At 45.8% G+C, this 20,867-nt stretch overlaps 1 protein-coding gene across 2 annotated transcripts in view; it reads right to left on the reverse strand.

Moving 5' to 3' along the window:
* CHST11 (carbohydrate sulfotransferase 11) overlaps nucleotides 1-15,720 on the reverse strand; it is a 171,279-nt gene extending 155,559 nt beyond the window's left edge. Inside the window, exon 1 of one of the 2 annotated variants that reach the window (XM_054813614.1) lies at nucleotides 15,453-15,720. In XM_054813614.1, the coding sequence (XP_054669589.1) occupies nucleotides 15,453-15,555 (103 nt within the window). In that variant the 5' untranslated portion in view covers nucleotides 15,556-15,720. Of the gene's footprint in view, nucleotides 1-15,437 lie in introns of both variants that reach the window. The other variant, XM_054813613.1, reaches the window with a different exon arrangement.
* Between the last annotated feature and the right edge of the window lie 5,147 nt (nucleotides 15,721-20,867).

Below are 20,867 nucleotides of genomic sequence, written 5' to 3' on the forward strand. Positions count from 1 at the left end.
ACTATCAACCATACTGCCAGGGCCCCGAGGGCACCAACAAGCCTTAGTTGCCCTGACCAATCTCCCAAGGAACTCCCATCCACACCCCCAGAGCACAAGCCTGCAGGTCTAGTCAAGCTCAGGCCTGGGCACCCAGTCCTGACCTAAGCTATGTCATGGGTGGTCCTATGCCCAGCCTTTTCTCCTGATGCCCAAACTTAATGACTGGTCTTACTGGACGAACCTCATATCTTTTTTATGGTTAAGCCTTGTCTTCTGGGTGGACATATTCTCAACTTGTTACCTCACCCTACTTGGGACCATGGCCAGAGTATGTCACGACCCTGTTTGGGTGCTGCAGGGTTGTACCCCATCATTGAGGGCACTCCCCATCCTGGGCTCACCTTTGACTCCCATCTCACCACCCCTTGTGGGGAGCCCCACTCCTGCTACCCCCTGACACCTATATTCCCTCTTGTTAAAAGAAAAACGGATAAATGGAAGCAAAGTTGCAGTAAAAATAACTCATTAAAAGTTTGCAAGGAATACATCGACTTTCTGGGTAGGAAGTAAAAATCTTCTGGACCCAAACAATAAAAGAGGTGAAAAGTACCAGACACTATTAATCGCTTTCTGCCTCTAGTTTAATCACACACCACAGTATAAGGCAATCCACCTAGAGACCGTTCAACCTACTAAGCTCCAGGTTTATTACCAAATGACTACGTCTTTGGGGCAATGTCAGCAGAACAGAAGGGAAGAGCTAGTTCTGGTGACAGAGGGTCAACTCCCAGCTCCTCCAATAGCTTCCTGGATGGTTGCAGGGCAGCTGCTAGGAAGTAGGTTAATTTTACCGATTTGGCCGTTTTACTGCAACCTAGTCACCCAACGAAGCAGGTTACTTACAGATGCCACTGTTAGCAGCACTGTCCAAGAACAGCGCTGGGGCACAGCTCATCCTGACACAGATGTCATGAGTCCACGCTGCTCATAGCGGCAGCTCAGCCTAACAGCCTACAAAGCAGAACATCTGCTTATCCTAGGAAGGAGGCCAGCTGACCAACTTGCCTAGCACAAGCTCATGCCGTTGGTATAAGGCAGTATGAGATGAGCAGTGAGGAACACAAGTGGGAAGCTGTGGACAGTCTATGCTTGGCTCACCCGTACCACAGACAGGGACGTATGTATCCTTACTTCAGTAGTAACGAAAGCATGAGCGTTCTCTCCATCCATACCTTGAAGCTCCCATGAAGCCTGTGTCTGCACAGAAGTCCATTTCAAAGCAATTCAGAAGTGAACTGGTAATTGGGGTCAAGCACAGACTCACACTTTAGTTCGAATAAGTCTGTTAGAATTACCAGCTTCAGTAGCCAACAACTTTTTTTCAGCAATAACTTGCTATTCTGTTGTGCTGGGGCTACCCCCTCCCTGTGTTGAACTGGACAGGTTCAGAGCAGCTCTATTACACGTGCCAGTGATGCCACTGCATGTCAGGCACAAGAGACTCCTGCCCTCAAGATCTGGTCTGTGGTGTGCCCACCGCAGGACTCTGCTCCAGCTGAGCCACAAAGGTAGAGAGCGTCCCAGTGCTGCAGAAGAGCAAGGACAGAGATTAAAGCAAAGGAGGAACCAACCGACCCCTCTTTCCTGCCAGCTAATTGCTATGGTCCACTTGAATACGAACTCTGATCTTTCCACCTTCTGTTCAGGATGAAAGTCCTTAACAAGAAGTCCCAGCCATACTTTAGCCACGGACGCAGAAACACAAACACGGGGTTCTCAGACCACATTCATTTACAGCACGACCCCTGGCAGCTGCCTCACTTGCACGTGAGAAAGTGAGATACGTTCGGGTCATAAGCGCTTAACTTGCAATTTTGACTTCTCAACCTTGTATTGCAGCAACAGATTATTGGCAGCCTGGGAAGACAAAACTTGGTTCCTTCCTGAGGTGAACCTCTTCTCCCTAAGGATGATCTTATAACAGAGATGAAGAAAATAGCAAGTAAAATAAAATCTGAGTCTTATTCCCTGAACTTGACAATGTCATCGCTTGTTAAAAAATGGCAAACCAGGTTGCCAAAGGGCACAGGAACAGATGGGAACTGAAAGGGCTGCTACATAAATTAAACACGTAAATACCGGTTGTCTGCTCAAAAATCAGCTCCTTTAATTGCCACGTATGTGGCATTTGATGCGGCCATAGTGCCGTTTCTACATTCCTTCACTTGAGGATGATGAGTGTATGTTTCTCCAGTTTGCTACACAACTATATCATGTTTAAAACTGCCTACAGCTAGACAAGATGACAAACATGACACAACCCTGCTATTTCCAGCAAGGCAGTTAAATGTGAAAAAAGACTCCATATGTATTTTTAGTCTATAATTGAAGTTTTAAAGTAGCCCCTCTCCTGAACATGCAAACGCAGATATAGCGAGCTGGCAATCTAGTACCAGCCACAACTTGTGGCAGAGCAACATTTTTCATAATTCAATGCAAAATTAATCTCTGACAGACGAGGAAGAAGCAAACAAACCCCAGAATTTCAGATGCAGGTACATTTTTGGCTACACTTGTTTAACTATGAGTGGGGACAGAGACTTACAGATCAGCAGGGGAGGGAAAAGACGGGAATGAAAGTATTCCTAGATGCCTTGCAGTGCTGACAAAAGCTCTGTCTCTTCCGAACGCCTCACTGCAGCTCAGACCACAGCTGTTAAGTCCTGTGCACTTGTGGGAAACAGTCACACATGTTCAGCAAGATAAATGGGAAGTTTTTTGTTTACGTTTGCAAGACTGAGGCAAAAAATATCCTTTCAAACATGTTAAGTAGTGGGTATAAATAATCTGTTTCCCCACCTGGAACAGCATTACATGAAGCATTACTACTGATGCCCCAGACCTCCCCGGGAACTGAAGAAGATGCTAGATTTCCATCTGAGGCTGTTCCGAGCTGTAGCAAACACATTCATGAAATGTGATATCTGTTTCACGGCATGAACACCAGCAATGTCCCACAGCTGTCTGAGAACACGGAGGTCTAAAAGGAAAGGATCCGGGACAGCATCAGCCAGCAGCTGCATCCCCTCACACAGACCACTGATGTTACCTTTTTGATACAACTGATAGGAACTTTGACCTTAAAATTGTAATACAATATGAATGAGCAAAGTGTAGGGACAATTTTATTTTATAGAGGGGCAATATTTTAATTTATAGGTATGTTAATCATGGGTGTGTGAGTAAAAACCCAGGATGGATCATGTACATCTGCCTTGATCAACACGTAAGAGCTTTCCTGACATAGGAAGGACATAGGGTATGGTTTTATTGCATGTACTCTTTCCTCTTTTTTTTTTTTTAATTTATTCAAGCTAGGCACACAATGCTGAAGTATTGGAAGCCACTAACTAGAATAACTTCCCAAGAGCTAGTGAGGGCCTGTGATGTTTTTCCTTCAAGTATGCCTTCAACTTCTTATCCAGAAAATAAAGGCCACTCGTTCGTCATTCGTCAGGGCATACACAGGGAAGATTTACACTTTAGAAGAAAAACTAGAAGCAGAACTGTTTACGTGTCTGCTCTGTAGTACAACCAAGCAGAGCACGTCTGTGGCTTCGCATCAGGACTCACATGCCCTGGGGCACAACTCATGGTCCCATGGAGGCAACACCTTGGACAGGAGAGCTCAAAAGGAGTTCTCAAAGCCCCATGTATCTGCAACAGAAGGATTTTCCTGGCAGAACTACTACGAAGGACACAGAAGACTGTCCACAACAGTCATCCTCACAAGCCTGCAGCAGTGTCCCTTGGGCTGAGTGCTGCGACTTTGGTTGTGCCTGACATGTAGTTTGCACTATGGTCTATTCCAATCCCTACAGGGGATTGCAGCCCTTAGATCATGCAAGCGTGAGGCTCCACAAAACCATCCTAACCTCAAGTTTTACTCCTGAATGTGCCACTAACCTGGTAGGAAAACATTAATCAAATCCCTGCGCACATACTCTTCCTGTCCATGCCTCAGTTTCCCTAGTTGTAGAGTGAAAAAGAAAGCATGGACCTACTTTGTGGAACATTTTTAAGTCTTTTGATTAAAGCAAAGTATTACTACCACATAGGCAGACTTGGGCCCAAACTCTCAAAGATTTCCAGAACTACTGCTCCTAACTTGCTGCTAATGAAAACTTTCAATTGCAGCAGACAGCAGGAAAGCACAGACTTGCCATTGACTAATATCCAACACATATTGCTTGACATTCAGCAGTGTTTCCAGGCTTCCACAATGCTGGAGAAGGACACTAGGCATAAACTGTTGAGGTACAGTCTGATGACAAGAGATGCCCTCACAGTTGAGCATGAAACAAATCCCTCTTGCTCTCTATTGACATCACATCCCAATGAATGCAGAAATAAGCAAAAGGTCTGAGAGTACAAAGAAAACTAAAATGAAGAGGAAAAATGCCAATGTAAAGATTGGCAATGGGAAACAACCCAAGCTAGTTTGGACATGCAAGAATTACGGCCTGTTTCCATTGGTGCTCAACCACACTGGAGGGAATGAGATGCGTTTCAAGTTGCACAAAGAGTTCTCACAGTAACATGTTACCATGCTGGTTACAGCATTCTTGAGATAGATGAGGCTGTAAGTCACTGACATCATACTGATATATAGGCTTTGTGCCTTGCTAATCATTCGGACACAATAGCCCCGTGTATATTTTTGTTTTGCTAACTGTCCTGGCATCCTCTGCAAAAATTCTTCTTGCTCTGTCTACTCTGGAAGATTTTAAGAAAAGCATTTGGGAAACAGGCAACAGTATGGGGAAAGACTCACCAGAAACTGATGTGTTTCTGGGGGAAAAAACCAAGCTGGATCGAGACAGCCAAATACACACATGATTTTAGTTAAACCATGTCTGCCTTATATTACCCATTTCAGCTCATTTAGCATCTCAACTATTTTGAGATAGAACTCTTTTAACATCTCCAGAAGCCCCAACTTTTTCAGTTTTGGTTTGTTTTTTTTTTTTCTTTCATGCAATCATACTTTTGCTGTCACACCAGAAATATTAACAGCCTTTTCTGCATGGGACAGAGAAGCTCTACAGCAGGACTAGAAGACTCCAATCATATCAATGACCTGCATGCTAATGGTTACATACAGCTTATCTGTCAACGTCATTTCCACTGAAACTAATGAAAATAGACAGCACCCCCTTCAATACTTCAAGCATCTATCTCCATGGGGTAAAAGCTATCATTCACTTGAACGCAGAAGTATTCTGTGAAGGACAAAGTGAGAAAGCAGAAAAGCAAAGCTGTTATTCTATTGTATATTGCCCTGTAGGAAGACACAGAGGGACAAATTCTGCTTTTCGTTACAGTAGCTTTGATCCAGAATTGACATAACCAAGTCAATAGAGCTGACCCAGATTTACAGGGTAGAAACAGTTCAGAGCTCCACTCAAGTCTGCAATTCTGTATTTCTACCACCACAGGGGATGTGTGCCCTTTATGCAATCCAAAAATCTCTGCTCCAGCATAGTAGACCTGACCCAGTGCTCACTAAAATCAACTGAAAAGCGACCACTGACTCTTCCAGTCAATCATGCAGACCTCGTGCAATCAATCCACCAGCAAATTCAAACCACTCAAAGTACTCCTTTCAGAAAAAGTCATAAAAATCTTATGGCTTGCCCAAAACAAAACCCCAAACCCAACAGCCTAGCAGGCAGCCGCGTTCATCCTATTTGAGCTTCCCTAAACTTGCCATAAAGGACCACCAAGTCTGGTTCGGGAAGAGAAGGAAGGTAAAGAGGCAGAAATCAGCAGGCACGGCCCACAGAATTGCCAGCGCAATGGCAACAGGAACTTTGCACAACGTCCAGCTGACCGATCATGCAACAACTACCAAACCAAGAGAGTGGGACACAGCAATGCTTGGGAGGCAGAGTACGTGTGCCAGTAGCCACTCTGATTCTCTGGTTTATTTGTCCCACTTGATTAGCGGTTACATCAACTTCGTAATTATGTGCACACATACACACACTTAACTCCAAAGATAAAGCGCTTATCCCCATCTGGAAACTCAATTACATTTTAGAAGTTAAATCAAGACCAAAATACATAATCAAGACAGGCTTTATCAGTTTTATATCTATGACCTCAACTGACACATTTTATTAATCACTAAGTGTTTAAAAAGTGTTCGCTCTCTCCCCCTCAGTTACTATAAATGCTCTGCTCTCACTTCCAGCATGGGCTGTAAAAATACAGATTATTAGAAGGACACACTCGGCTCCTGGTACCCACCAATGTGGGTGCAGAACGTGCTACACCGTGTCAGGTCACTTCAGATAATACAGACATTTCTGTTCTGCCAGCATACCAATCAACTTTAAAGCACAATAACGCAAACAGTCTTTAAAAGGATTTTAACTACCTAAAGCTCTTTGTTTTAAGACAAGGTATTACAGTAGAGATCATCCGTGGGATCCAATTATAAACCACCTTATTAATTATATGTCTGCCTTCCCTAATCCAAAAATCCCTACAAGTTATCCATTTTAAACTTTTTGACCCCTTTATATAATCATTTATTAGCCACAAAAAGCATGAAAATGACTAGCTACACAGCATGTCATTTGTTAAGTGACTTCAAAAAGCATTACTGAGGGCCCAGAAACCCACCTTTTTACTGTTTACAAAATGCATTTTGAATTGTTAGAATGTGTTAAAAATGAATAGAAAGCGTTGGCTTTTAAAATAAAACAAACCGGGAAAAAACCCCACAGTTCTCTGCCTTGCACAGGGTATAATGTGCTTGAGAAGTGGACTGAAACTCAACAAAGCCTTTTATTCCTTGTGGATCATTATGTGTGGAGTCTGCAATTAAAAACCATCATCTCCCACCACCCAGCCAAGCGACATAAAAAGACACAGTCAATCTTTTGCTATTAAGATTACTAAAGATGGCATCTTTTAGCCGTTCAAAGCAGCAGCAGCTCCTTTGCAGGCCAAGCACAGCTGAGAAGGACCATATCCTCCCATTTCACCTACTGGAGAAGAGAGAGAAGGGGGGGGCAGATCCTCAAAACCACATGCAGATCACTTCACTCACATCCTTGAAATCAAGGCTACTTCTCATTGCAAAACGAAGAGCAGACAACATTTACAGGATGTGAGCGTTTCACACCTGTTTTCCCATGGTGCGGTCCACCTACCTTCATGCCATTTGTTGGCGAGAGTTACCATCTCCCAAATCCTTGGAATCACAGTGCCGTGAGAAATTCTGCTCCATTGCATGGTTTGTATTTTCCATTTCCCCCAGCACCTTCTTTTAAGTTTTTTCATAGGAGTGTGAAGCCGTTGCAGCAGTGATTGATAGTAATGGATGCAAAGTCATCCTTCAGTGTCTACAGCCTGGCACAAGCAAGATGAAAGCTACCTTGAAGAGGCACTCTTACTGTTTAAGCTGATATACCCCCATAAAAATTCCTGCTCTCCCGCAGCCTAGAAAGAATTCATAAAATCATTACTTGTCTCAAGCTGGATGTTTCCAAACATCTGTAAGTTGAGGAGAAATAACAGAAACGAGAAACCACACTGAGTATATGTTTCAATTAGTAAAATAACAAAGGCACATACATGGAGGCCTTGGCACTGCTGGGACTTCTTCTTTTAAAAGAACTTCATATTCTTTACAACAGCCTTGTTGAGAAAAGGATTTGCACTTCAGAAATCAATGCATTTGGATGACCTGTACCGCCAAGTACAGATTTTGTAGTGAGAGAGAAGATGGGTGGGTGCATGTGCGCATCCACCTGCATTTGTGCGTACAGCTCTAAGTCAGCAGTTTATAAGAGCTTGTACTCAGCTTTTTTAATCCAGAGATTCAAATTTGTCAGGAGAAAAAACCTTAAACATTAAGTTTCCCAATCTAGCCTCAAGTGTCAGTCAGTATGCTCTAATGACATTTTACTCCAAAGTTTCCTATGGCAGCCATCTAACTTTATTTCTTTTAAATAACATCCCCTTCTGATGCTTACAAGCTAAATGTTAACGTCTCATCTAGGACCTCATTTCTAATGTGTAAAATTAATAAGGCCAAAAGCAAAGCTATCATTTACTTTCATTGCCAGCATTGGTCAAGGTGTAAAAAGCAATCAAAATAGCATATTAGCTTAAAATAAAACCAAACTGGATATTTAAATGTGAAATGCTTAAGGCAGGGAAATGACATTAATACAGGGAAGCCTCCCTGACTCGCATGGACACAAAGTTTGCTTGCTGCCAAATAACAAATGCTTCTCCTGCACCATGCTGCTTAGTCAAATTCCTGTTAGCACGTCACAGAAATGAGGATCCTTTCATCCACTCCGGCTCTCCGAGACTTGCCAGCACAGAGCTTTTCAACCCTCGAAGTCCATAGAGTGGAACAGGCAAAACAAGCCAGCTCCCACAGACACATCTGCAATCCCCGTGTCCTCTGCGAGGGGCTCCCCACCAGCCCCCAGGGACCGAACAGGGCATCACAAGGCAGCAGAGCGGAGGATGTACGCTGTCACAGGATGGCCACCACCCTCCGTGCACTTATTCCTTATGTATAAGTGCACTTTATTTGGGCACTGGCTGCCTTTTGTTAGGTACTTGCTAGTGATACTTCAGCTGGTGTGACAACCCAAGAGGACAGTGGGGAGGGAGATGAAATCTAACACGGGCCATTCATATGAAAACCCACAACTTCAGTTTGAGAGGAGGGAATGGATCTACTCCAGACAATTTCACCAACAACTAACTTCTTATTAAGGACTATGTGGAGAGGGCGAGCCAACAAACCACATTCATTGATCTGGCATTAAATGAAAAAATGGGGGATAACAACATTATGCAAGAGAAGTGACACAGAGTCCAAGTGTATATGCAGTAAAACTTTGATTTATTCATGAAACCTTAGTTTCAGGTGCCAAACAATTACATGAAAGGGGAACACACTGCATCCTCCACTGATTACAGTCACAAAATTGGAATCCAAGAAAATCCCTCTGTCTGGAGGCATGAGCCAGAGATAATTAGGAACTGAATTCTCTTGTTGGTTCGCTGTAGTCTCTGGTGGTCTCATCTTCTAGTTAGAGCACAAGGCTTGTGCCAGAAACGCCACTTTGTCACACGTAAGCATTCTGCCTGCAAGAAAAGGACTCTATCTATAACCTGGATGCTGAAACACAAATAAGGAGGAATTAACCAAACTCCACAGTTTGAACTGCGACTCTAAGGACAAATACCCACTTTGTCCGCAAAGATCTTACACGAACGGGCTCCACGGGGAACAGGGACATCCAACAAAACACGAACGTGCTTTGAAACATTATCCTTGTAATGTAGTAGGTGGCTGCCAAATCTAAATGGCCCACCACAGACATCTCTTCATCTTCATCCTGGACACGCCAGGTCTACAAAATTCCTGAACTTAACTTTGTTTCCTTAATGTGAAGGGGAAAACTCCTGCTCTTTTCATTGATTTGAGCTGGAGCCCTTCACCCATGCATCCAGGCTTGATTTTATACGTGTTGACACTTAGACAAGTCACACACAGAACTCAAACGTTTGTCCTGAAAAACATGAACAATCTGCGAGGAAAACCATGGGATTCAAACCCTTGTGTCCCTCAACCCTGTCCTTAACTCCCTCAGGATCACCTTAGAGTTGATACATAATACATATGCATCAGCCCAAGAGGCTTGGGGGGGGCGGTGAGGGGGGAAACTGCGCTGGAATGACATTCACACAAGGACAACTGCAACAGCTTTGTCAGGTAGGATTTGATACAGTACGTCTGGCAACAGAGTCAACCAAAACACAGTAGTACTGGCTTTGGGAAAAAGTAACGTGGATCTAATTTCTTCCAATTCTCTGAACCGTTTTTAGAGTTAGTTACATGGTACAGTGCAAGATAAACCATCTGTCAGTTCTAAAAAGTAATGGAAACAATTTAAGAATTCAGAAATATGCTCACCCTATACAGAGATAAAATTGACATACTAGTCACAGTCGATCAAGTGTATAAATTTGTTCATAAAAAGCACTGGGCATTTCTGCTCTACGTTTATTTCTAAAGGAAAAAATCAAGTTTCCATTCACACTGACTTTACCTCTGAAAAAGTTAGACTTTAGCCAAGTCATGACACTTTTACATCTGTGAATACAGAGTGACAACGTTATAAAAGTCAGCACATGGTTTCCCAATATTGATTCACAGTAAAAAAAAAAAACCCAACCTGAAATCTTATAAAACCCCCACACTGTAGGAATGGTAACTGTGGAGTGCTAAATATTCTGATAAACTGAAATTGAGTAAGACATTACTGTTGACAGTGCCGGGTAATTTTGGCTTGAATATATTCAGAACAGTGATTTTTATTTCTTAAGGTCAGCAAGCAGTTGTTGCAAAAAAGCTGCACTCATGTGCATGGAGACAGAAAAAGTTGCTCTTCTAATAAGCTGATTATTCACTAGCCAGGAAGATTTTCAGAAGATACAGAGATCAGTTTAACTCTCAGCTTAAAGCAATTCCAGACTACCGGTACCTTTGCGAAGAGGCACCAGAGTAAGTTTGCTTACACCGATGATGCAGTCCCATGGAAATCAATGAAAAGCTTATAAGGACTCCGACAAAAGGATACAGCACGGCTCCCTCGCAAGCACACGGCAGGGTTTCTGCCTGTCACTGAGGGATAGATTTCATTGCATGCAATTAAATGAAGGCCAGATTCTTGTGGCTGTCAAATGAACTCCATTTCTCTGTATCCCAAACAGAATAATTTAAAACCAGTATACGGGGTCCATCAAAGGAATGCCACACACCCACTGCTTTGCAGATCTCATTCCCCTTTATAAGCAGGGGAGAAGGCAGGGATCAATTGCAAGATGGGAGACTGCTGCATTGATTTTCAAACAGAATCTTCCATCAAAACCAATGGTGAGCTTGTCTTCAGACATAAGAAAAAAAAAATCTCATGTGATCCGAGTTGTTCTGACATTTGAGTAAAGGCAGACATCAGTCTTCTGTAAGGAACAAGCAGCTATCAGTCATACAGTGCTGCACGTGTAACTGAGAAGATCATGGACAGGACAAGTCTGAGGATCTAACCTTGGTTAGCATCCATAGGAGAACAGTAGAAGTCTAAAACAGGAGATGAAAAATGGAGCAAAAACATTCTGGTCTGCAGTGGGGGGGGGGGGGGGGGGGGGAGAAATCAGGTGTAGAATAAGTTAGTTTCATAAAGCTGTCTTGGGTAAGATAAAGATAGTATTAATTATTCTATCTTTATGTGGAAGTTTTCATCTTGATGGATCCCAGCACATCACCAGTCTGACCCCAGCCTAGCAGAGCAGCTCCTGCATTTACTGACACGGTTCCCCCTGACTCACTGCAGCTGGGATGTCTACAGAAGAAAGCAAACGAATCTGTCAAAGCGTAGGCAGGCTAAGGACTAGTGAGCAAACCAGTTTCACAGGAAAGACAGCAGATCCAACTATGATGGGCTGTCATCTAAAGTCCCAGACCTGACCCATCGTACACAGACAGGAGATCCAGGAGTATGGAGTAATAATCAGGTTGCACAGTTATGCAGGTAGCACATGGCAGGAGAGTGAAGGGGGGAAACATTCTGAGCAAAGAGCCAGGGAAAATCTCCATCTAGCTATAGCAAACACTGCAGTGTTGGGTTTTTTCTTTTCAGAAAGAGCTAGAGGCGACAAAGTCCTGGCTGCCATTTCCTCCCTCAGGAACAAACAGTCCCCAAATCCACAAAAGCCAGGATCATCTCCAGAGTTTTCTTTACAGTGCCTCTGAGCACCAGAGAGCAGCACGGTTCACCTTCCCCTATCAGCAACTGGTCAGGGAACCTAATTTGGGAGGGTGGGTTCCCCAACACACAGGCAAATTTCTGCCAAAATTCAGACAATGCCAAGGTGCATTAACCAGACAGCACATTCACCACCGACTTGCCAGCAAAGAACGGGTATGGAGCCAAAAAGAACAAGGAGTAAAAAGCACCTGATCTCCTTCCAATACGCTGGTATTTGAGATACAGCACAAGGGACACAGTATCACTTTCTTTCGCGAAGATAAGGGCAAGCTCACCTTCCCGGCTTCAGGTGTGTTTTTATTGTTAGGGTGTTTTCTGTTTGTTTTTAAGAAACTTCTGTCAACTATGTCATTTTCCTATTTATTTATTCCAAAGTAAAACAAACCAACAAACAAAAACAACAAACTGTCAGCAGAAATTTGTCTAATGTTTCTAGCAAAAGATCCACATTCAGACCTCCTATAATGGCAAATGTCCATCTAACAGATGAAGAGCTGTCTTGTCCCCAAGGGTGGACATCATTTGGTGGCCTTCTAGCATCTTTCACCTTTGCGATCTCATGCCTAAAATTGTTTTGAAAGCTCTGTAGGCAGAGCCTCCTGAAATTCACCAAGAGAACTTGTGGGGTGAAGAAATTGCCAGATTTTTGAATAAGGAGCTGACACTTCTTGCAAAGAACTTAACTGAAAACCTTATTTTCCATCCAAAAGGTTTGGGTGGGGTTTTTTTCAGCTAAATCTGATTGCAGAGTGCCCGTCTTGGGGAGCCCGGTAAGCTACCAGCAACAGTGACAGCTGGCACGTCAGGGTATGAGACCGCTCCCTCCAGCAGCCGCCCAAAGACACATACTCCAGCAGAGACCAGCTAAAATTTAGAACACCCTCCACAGCTAAGAGGGCATCGGCCAAGATTTTGAAAGCTTTCAATGCCATCCCACCATGACATGCACTCTGCCCAGGGTCTGGCTCCAGTGAATTTAGACATACCTCAAGAAAGGTTACTAACATATCTTAAAATAAGGATATAATGCCTCAAAATGATCTGCTACCTGATGTATATCACATTGGCAGGTCTACTACCCCTCTCTCTCCTGACCCTTCAAGAACTCCACATTAATCTATCACTTGCACTACCAAGATGGTAACACACACAATCGCCTAACAGATGCTTGGTAACAACCCCTGTTTGAGCCTTACAAACCGTATGTAAAGCAAACGGCCATACTCTATACGGGTCTAGATTAGAGTTTGACAGATTTCTAGCAGTTTCCACTACAGAAACAGCCCACCAAAAGAGCAGAATCGGTTATGATTAAAACGGTACAATACAGATGGACAGGTTGTGATCGCATTTATTTCTAGATCTACTCCACACACGCTAACAACCTAAATATGTGTCAAAACAAAAATGGGTGCAGATTATCCTCACGGTGATTTCACAGTATCGCATTCTCTCCTCAGAGTTTATGGTAAATCCTTTGAATTGTACTAAAATCTCAACCTATTTATAGTCTCACAATAGCATGAACATAAAACCATAATCCAGCAGTTAGCTATAGACCATATTGAGAATTCTTGAAAGGTGATTTTTCTGCATTCAAAAATTCACAGAACAATATTTAATTTAATCTCTCACCTACTGCATGCTGAGTTTGTGCTCCAGCAGTATAATTCATCTGAAATAAGGGGAAATAATAACTCTTGGCCGAATTTTCTGAGTATGTGTGCAAACTATATTACCCATGGAAAGCAACCAATGAAAATATCAGACTTTTATTAAATTGGTGAAGCTGTGTTACAACCAACAATTCCACACAGTGCCCTGAAGCCCTGAAATAACGCCTTCCCCAGGTCTGCTAAGGGCTGAGCACTCCTTGTGAAACCAGGAAGCATGGAGCGGACACAGCAGGAAAGAAAAAATATACTAAATTTTCCAAGGAGTTGGCAGGTATTAGCACAGATGGGCACCATACAAGAACACATTCATCAAGCAAACGATACCAACTTCAGGGGAGCAGACAGCTGACAGAAAAACACCAAACAGGACTTGGCTTCACCACAGAACCGATCTACTGATTCCCAATCTTAGTGCACTAAGCCTCAACCTTTTGACTCCAAAAACTTTAAGGAAAAATCATTTTTCATCAACTATGGTTTAGAAGGAAAGAGTCAAACTGACTATGTCCTTTTTCTTTTTTACCAAGCTGTGAGATTCCCTTGTTTGCTACAGCTACGCCTGTAGCCACCACACTCGAGAGCTGGTAGGAGAGATTTACAGGTCCGGCTGAGACAACTCGCCTGCCGAGAAGCGTGGCCACTCTGCCAGCTACAGCTGCTGGTCTGCTAAGGGGTATCGCTCCCTCTCACAAGCCTCACTCCTCTGCTCAGCTGTCAGATCCCTGCAAAAAGACACTGCAAGTGCAATTTCCACCTCATTTCTCAGGCAGGAAAGGGAAAAAGTGAGACAGACGGACAGATCAAAAGTAATTTTTTTTTTTTTTTTTTGGCCACGCTGGATAAGTTTCACAGCCAGCTGCACAAAGCAGTCTCACTCCAATCCACAACGGATCTGCGAGCACAGCAGACACCGCGCAAAGTTCCCGTGGCCCAATCCCACCTTCCTGTGGATCAGTAGTCAACCTACGAGTGCCTTCCGCGGGAGCCGGTATCCGCTACCCCCAGTACAGCTCCATCCCTAGTGTCCGCCACGCTTGTAAACTGGAAAATCAAAGTCGCGTTAGGTAGCTGGGAGTTCGGATCAGGGCTTACTATGCCCCTCCGTGCCACCCCGCAGTCTGGGGCTGTGCAGACGCCCGTGCCCAACCAGCAGCACCCCCCGGAGCTCCGCAGCCGCCCAAACGCCCAAGTGTGAGGCGGGGCCGGGCAGAAGCGGCCCCGCTCCGGGCTCCCGGCTCCCCCCCGATCGCAGGCAGGGATGGCCCGGGCCGGGCAACCGCCCCCGCCGCTCCCGGCGACTTGGGCGAGCCGGCACAAAGTTGCCCGCCGGCGGTGGCGAGTGCCCCTGGCCGGCCGCGGTGTCCCCTACACCCCTAAAAACGAAAAGCAGCGGAGCCCAGGGCCGCAGCCCCGGCGGCGGGGGGCAGCGGGGGAGCCGGGGGTCCCCCTCTCAGCGGGCAGGGGCAGCTCCCGGCGCAGCTCTCCGCCACGGCGGGCTCGTCGGCCAGTGCCGTCCCCCGTTCCCCTTCCCCCAGACACACAAAATAAGGCGGAAAATAATAAAATTTTTTAAAATCTCCAAACTTTCCTCCCTCCCGTGGGAAGTTTCCTGCGGGGGGCGAGGCGAGCTTCCCGCGGCTGCCCCGGGCGGTAGCCGGGACGGGGCTGCCGGCCGGGCTGCAGGGCGCTGCGCCCGCCGCCGCTGAGCCCCACGCCCGCCGCAGCGCCGCCGGGAGGTGGGAGCCGGGGCCGGCGGCAGCCAGCGAGGGCTCCCGGGGCGCCCGTCACCTGCGCCGGCGGGGAGCGAGGGCCGGCACGGAGCCGGGCGCTGCCCTCCGCGGGGCCGGCGCTGATGCCGGTGCGGTTGCGGTGCCGGTGCGGTTGCGGTGCAGCGGTGCCGGTGCCCTACCTGGGTGCAACATACTTTGGAAATAGAAGATGACGAGGATGAAGGAGCCCACGGAAGTGACCAGGACCATCCTGCACACCCGGTTCATCCTCATTACTTCCAGCACCGCCGGCTTCATGGCGTTGTCCGGCGGCGCAGAGAGGGGCGGCGGAGCGCGCACGGCTGGCGCTGAGAGCCGCTCCGCGCCCGCGGCGCTCCGAGGTGCCGGGGAGGAGCCGCCGCGCCGGAGGATGCTCGGGCGCCCGCGCCCCGCACCGGGGGGGCGCTAATGCCTGCGCTGGGCGTGACCACGCCGCGCGCCAGGCGGAGGGGCGCTCGGCGCGGCGCGGGGGGGAGGCGGGCCAGGCGGGGAGCCGGGGCGGAGCGCGCCCCCCCCTCGCCAAGGGGAGAGATGGTCCCGCCCGGCGGCGGCGGCGGCGGCGGCGGGCGGGGACGCGCCGGGCTGCCTCGAGGGGCCGCCGCCGCCGGGCGCGCTCCGCAGGGGAGGGGCGGGGCGTGCCGGGCGCGTGCGGGCGCCGCAAGGACCAACGGGCGTCGCCGGCGCTGAGGGAGGAGGCGGCTGCAGGGGCGGACTCGGGCCCCTCCCGGCCCCGGCAAGTCCTCGCAGACGGCGGCCGGGGGCTGCAGTGGTTGCGGCCCCTGTGCCTGTGAACTTGACCACCTCTGGTTCACTCTCTCGCCCTCCTCAGGGGCTTTGGGTCCGCCGGCGAGGAGCGGGCCGTCACCGCATGCTGGGCTGTTCCCCCCGCCCGCCGTCGCCCCGCGCGAAGGGGGCTTTTCCCTGCGCCCCGTTTGTGGAGAGAAATTCTCTCACTTTTTATTTTTTGTGTGCGTGGTGCCTGTCACTCTGTTAATCCTGAATGCTTCCTTCCAGGTCTTCTCTCGCTTTAGTATTATGTAAGACCTTATTTTATAGCCAGTCCTTGTCCTTTCTTCTCCGGTGTTATGCTGTCCCGACCAGGAGTTGTTAATATTTATAATCGGTGTAAACACTTGACTTCCAGTAGCACTGAATCATCCCTAACGAAAACAGTGCCACCTGGCATGCCAGAAACGAATGGGTTGGTTTTTTTTTTTAAGTGCGAGACTCTCAAGTTTTCTGAATTAACCGACCGACTGCGCATTTGTGGAAAACGAAAGGTTCTTCCCTCACGGTTCCTCCACCGAAGTATACCTCTGGTAGTCAGAGAGCAACACCAGGCAATGAGATACGAGACCGTACGTGGGAGGAATGCAGAAGAGATTAGTGCAACAGAACAAAAGGCATCTGCCTTGTCCACCCGTTCATCGGGGTTTGGGGCGTCGGGGGTTTCTGGTGAGCCGGGGGTGCCTGAGCAACTGCAGGTCAGCTAGGTCCTGAACTAGGTTTCGAACCACGCAATAGAGGTCCCAAATTGGGACTAACCGCTTGCTCGGAACTAGGCAGGTGTTGAAAAGTACATTGCTGAATGAAATCAGCTTCTTGACAACACACCATTTATCCTTGCGCTGTGTTAACTGTTCTATTTGTTCTCCTGAGGCACCCAAACCCTAGTTCGCTATTGCTTTTCTTTTTGCTAAAGTGAAAATTATGTTGCCGATGTTGATACCATCTTCACATATAAAAGGATTTTTTTTCCCCTCAGATTTCTGTCTGTTCTTCCAATGTGGTTGGGGGGAGGGGTCTTTAAAATGAAAATAGCCCTGAACAGACCCAGCCCAAAGCTGGGGAGCAAGTGGGGTAAAACAGGTTTTAAGCTTAAAAAAACCTCAACCAACAAAACCAAAAGGTATCTTCCTGGGTAATTCTGACAGAAACATCAGGGGTTTTCATTCAGACTTTCCGAAAGCCAATTAAAAGGATTTTACCTCAAGGATAAACCAACAATTAGGTAGATATTTGTAAGACAGTAGGTTATTTAGGCTTGGCCTAGAGTTCCTTTTATTAGAAAAAAATTTCATTGTTCATTAAGGTTTTACACAATATTAATTTTGCTTACTTTCCGTAGATTTTTTCCCAGGTTTTTTTTTAGCAGTTTTGGTATACTGTGACCATTTTCTAGTCTTCCGAATGTAAAGGAAACTTTAAATTGATTTTTCTCTTTTAAATCCAAACCTCAAATGCAACACAAAAGCATTCTATCAAAAACAGTAGATAAAGAGAAGTACTAATAATGTAACACATCAAAGTGGTGAACCTTTAAGTCAGTCAGCAGAAGTCAACCAGAAGCACAGCCTGGCATTTCAGCATCCATCCGTCAATACATACGCTGCAGCACAATAGCAACTGCAGTGTTTTAACAGAAGGAACTGGACTGTATCCAGGAATGTGGATAAAACACCAAGGGATGAGGGCAAAAGCCTAGAACTCAATACTCAGCCAAGTAACACAAGAAGATAAATGCTTTATGCCGCTAGAGAAGGTGGTCAGTTGCTCAGTGTGGCTTAACAATACTCTTTTTTTCTGAGCATCATCCTCTGATGGAACAATAGAGCGCTTTAAAGCAGCAGGAAGAAAATCACCAGCTGTGTTGCCATTTACTATTAAAAGAACATTATAAAGCAATGCCTTCATTACGGACATTGACGATTTAAACTTAACACCCACCCGCACGCTTGCAGCATCTCTGCAAATTTCAAGCTATGGCATCCTTTGTAATGTCTGGTCAGTCAGGACAATGAAATGCAGCAGCATATTTTCTTAGAGATTGAGACAGCTGTGCTTTGGTTTTCCTACAGAAAAGAGCATAATCGAGGGAACACAAGGAAATGCAGTTATCTTGCCAGATGGGTGCCAAGTTATAGCATAGGTACGCAAACAGCTCAGGCACCACTTCTAAAGTGTACCTCCAAGTGGAAACTTCAGCAGCTGCAGAGCAGTAGGGAGTCCGGATAGTACTGTAGGTGTGATCACCTACCATTCCCATGACAATAACCAGCGTTCAGTATCTCTGAATAAAAATAGTCTCGTCATCCAAGAGGCTTCTGGAAAGAAAGACTTCAGAGATTAAGAACCAGATGCCAGTGACATCAAAAGAAGTCCAGAGAGTGTTTTGTAGATTATTTTGTGTAACAAAAAAGCTTTACAAAACAACAACCAAACAAAACCACCCACATCACTATTTATTGATAAAGCTCTAAAAATTACAAAACCACAGCTGAAAAACAGCACAGGCAGAAATACAGTGTGTAGTAAACTCAGGGTGCAATTTATCAAAAATGGCAAGCAGGCCAATATTGAAGAGCATGCTGAAATATGAAACAGAAAACCATTAGAAAATAGAGGTATCTGTCAAAGACATATACCTGTCTGTGCAAGTTTTCATCTGTAATGAAAGAATCTCAGAAAAAGTTTGTTTTACAGCAATTGGCTTCATCGTCTTAAAAACAGAAGGTGAAATTTTTAGAGAATGCCTTCAAGGGGGGGGCAGCTACTGTTATTGAAGGAATATGCACAAGCTTTTGGGCATGTAAGCCACCTTCAGATCTGAAACAGAAACAGCAAATTTCAGACTCTCTGTCTATCCTTAGACCGTTATGACTCCAGTCTCATCATGACTCTTACCACCACAGGGTGAAGCAGTCTAGTTAGGTGGATCAGAACATCTTCTGGACAGGTCTCTCTGTTTATATTCTGTTGAGGTAGTTTTTAACTTCCTCTGCCTAAAACAGCCATACCGTAAAGAGGACAGGTCTCGTGCTTTGTCCCTCAAGGGAGAAGCACATTGCTTTAATGATTCCAGCAAGTCAGTGGACCTTTCATTTGACCAGCTGCCCTAAACTGTGGTGTCTGAAAGTAGGAAGTCAAACAACAACAACAACCAACCAACCAACCAACCAACGAGACCCCTGTCAATGGTCAGGCACCTCCGTACCCCATACCTTGTAGGGCCCTGGTAGTGCAACCTAGGATTGCCTGTCAGTCAAAATGCATTTAGCAATGTTATTCTATTAATATATGATAACAGTCTTTTAAGATACTGATTCTGATCCCATTAAGAAAAGGCACTGAGAACCTCCCTGCCCCAGCTGATTTCAGTGGAAGTAGGACATTTACCTTACACAGATTTCTCGGTCAGCCATTCACTGTATGCATGAATAAAAGGCTATACACCCCCAGAAAGCTATCACCATAGAAAACTGAAAGACAACCCTTTCTGGAGCTAAGCAGATGTCTTGCCCTTTTCCTCTTCCCTCCAAATAAGAAACCCCCCACACCTAACATGTTCCCAAAGCTGAAGAATCTGCTGCATTTCTGAAATACCTTGTCCTGCATCTTGCATTTTGTACAGTGATACCTTAGGTAATGCCTTAACACCTTTATACCCTGTGCAACCTGGAGTACTGAATTAGAAGGAAAGCGCATGTTCTTGCAGGATCTAACTCTTGGCTCCAGGTAGATCTCCAGTATCCTTTTCCAGGAATATAGGGGTTTGTGGGGGTTTTTTCTCCAGATTTTAAAGTATTTTGTACTAGATGTTACTCTGCTACCCAGCCAGCTTCCTCCTATATTTCAGAGAGGATTTCATCTGTCTTCTTTCTAGATGGAACAAGTTTATGGCTTCTTGGACTGCATGCCTCCCAGGTAATGCAAACCAGACTGTTAAGAGGCAGTATTTCTAAGAATGCAATGTGTATTATCTGAACAGTCATATCTGAAAGGCATTGTTGTCTCCACCTCCCCTGTACTGATAGACCACAGGTTAGTTTTGGGCTTCATTTGTCCATTAAGGAATTACAGCTTCCTCCCTCATAAAACTCACCAGTAATTTTGTCCTGTGATGGCAGCAGAATCTTCCCTTCTCTGAGGAGAGTTTGAGAAGCTAGGGAGCAGGACAGCATTTCCAGGGCTAAATATGGAGCCACTCAAATCTTTGAAATGCATGTGGTACCTTTATTATTATCTATTAGTAATCTTTATTGTTACCTCTATTATTAACTATTTGTTATTATTGTCAGTAGAGAAACATCCAGGCAAGCTTTAGGAAGCTCCCCTCTAGTGCAGACCTGTGCTGGTTTTGGCTGGGATAGAGTTAAATTTTCTTCATAGTAGCTGGTATGGGGCCGTTTGGGATTTGTGCTGGAAACAGTGTTGATAGCATAGAGATGTTTTTGTTATTGTGAAGCAGTGCTTACACAGAGCCAAGGCCTTTTCTGCTTCTCACACCACCCCACCAGCGAGCAGGCTGGGGGTGCACAAGGAGTTGGGAGGGGACACAGCTGGGACAGCTGACCCCAACTGACCAAAGGGATATACCATACCATATGATGTCATGCTCACCATATAAAGCTAGGGGAAAAAGAAGGAAGGGGGCAATGTTCAGAGTGATGGCGTTTGTCTTCCCAAGTCACCGTTAGGCGTGATGGAGCCCTGCTTTCCTGGGGATGGCTGAACACCTGCCTGCCCATGGGAAGTGGAGAATGAATTCCTTGTTTTGCTTTGCTTGTGTG

Source organism: Grus americana, chromosome 1 (assembly GCF_028858705.1).
Source record: "Grus americana isolate bGruAme1 chromosome 1, bGruAme1.mat, whole genome shotgun sequence".
Classification (NCBI taxonomy): domain Eukaryota; kingdom Metazoa; phylum Chordata; class Aves; order Gruiformes; family Gruidae; genus Grus; species Grus americana.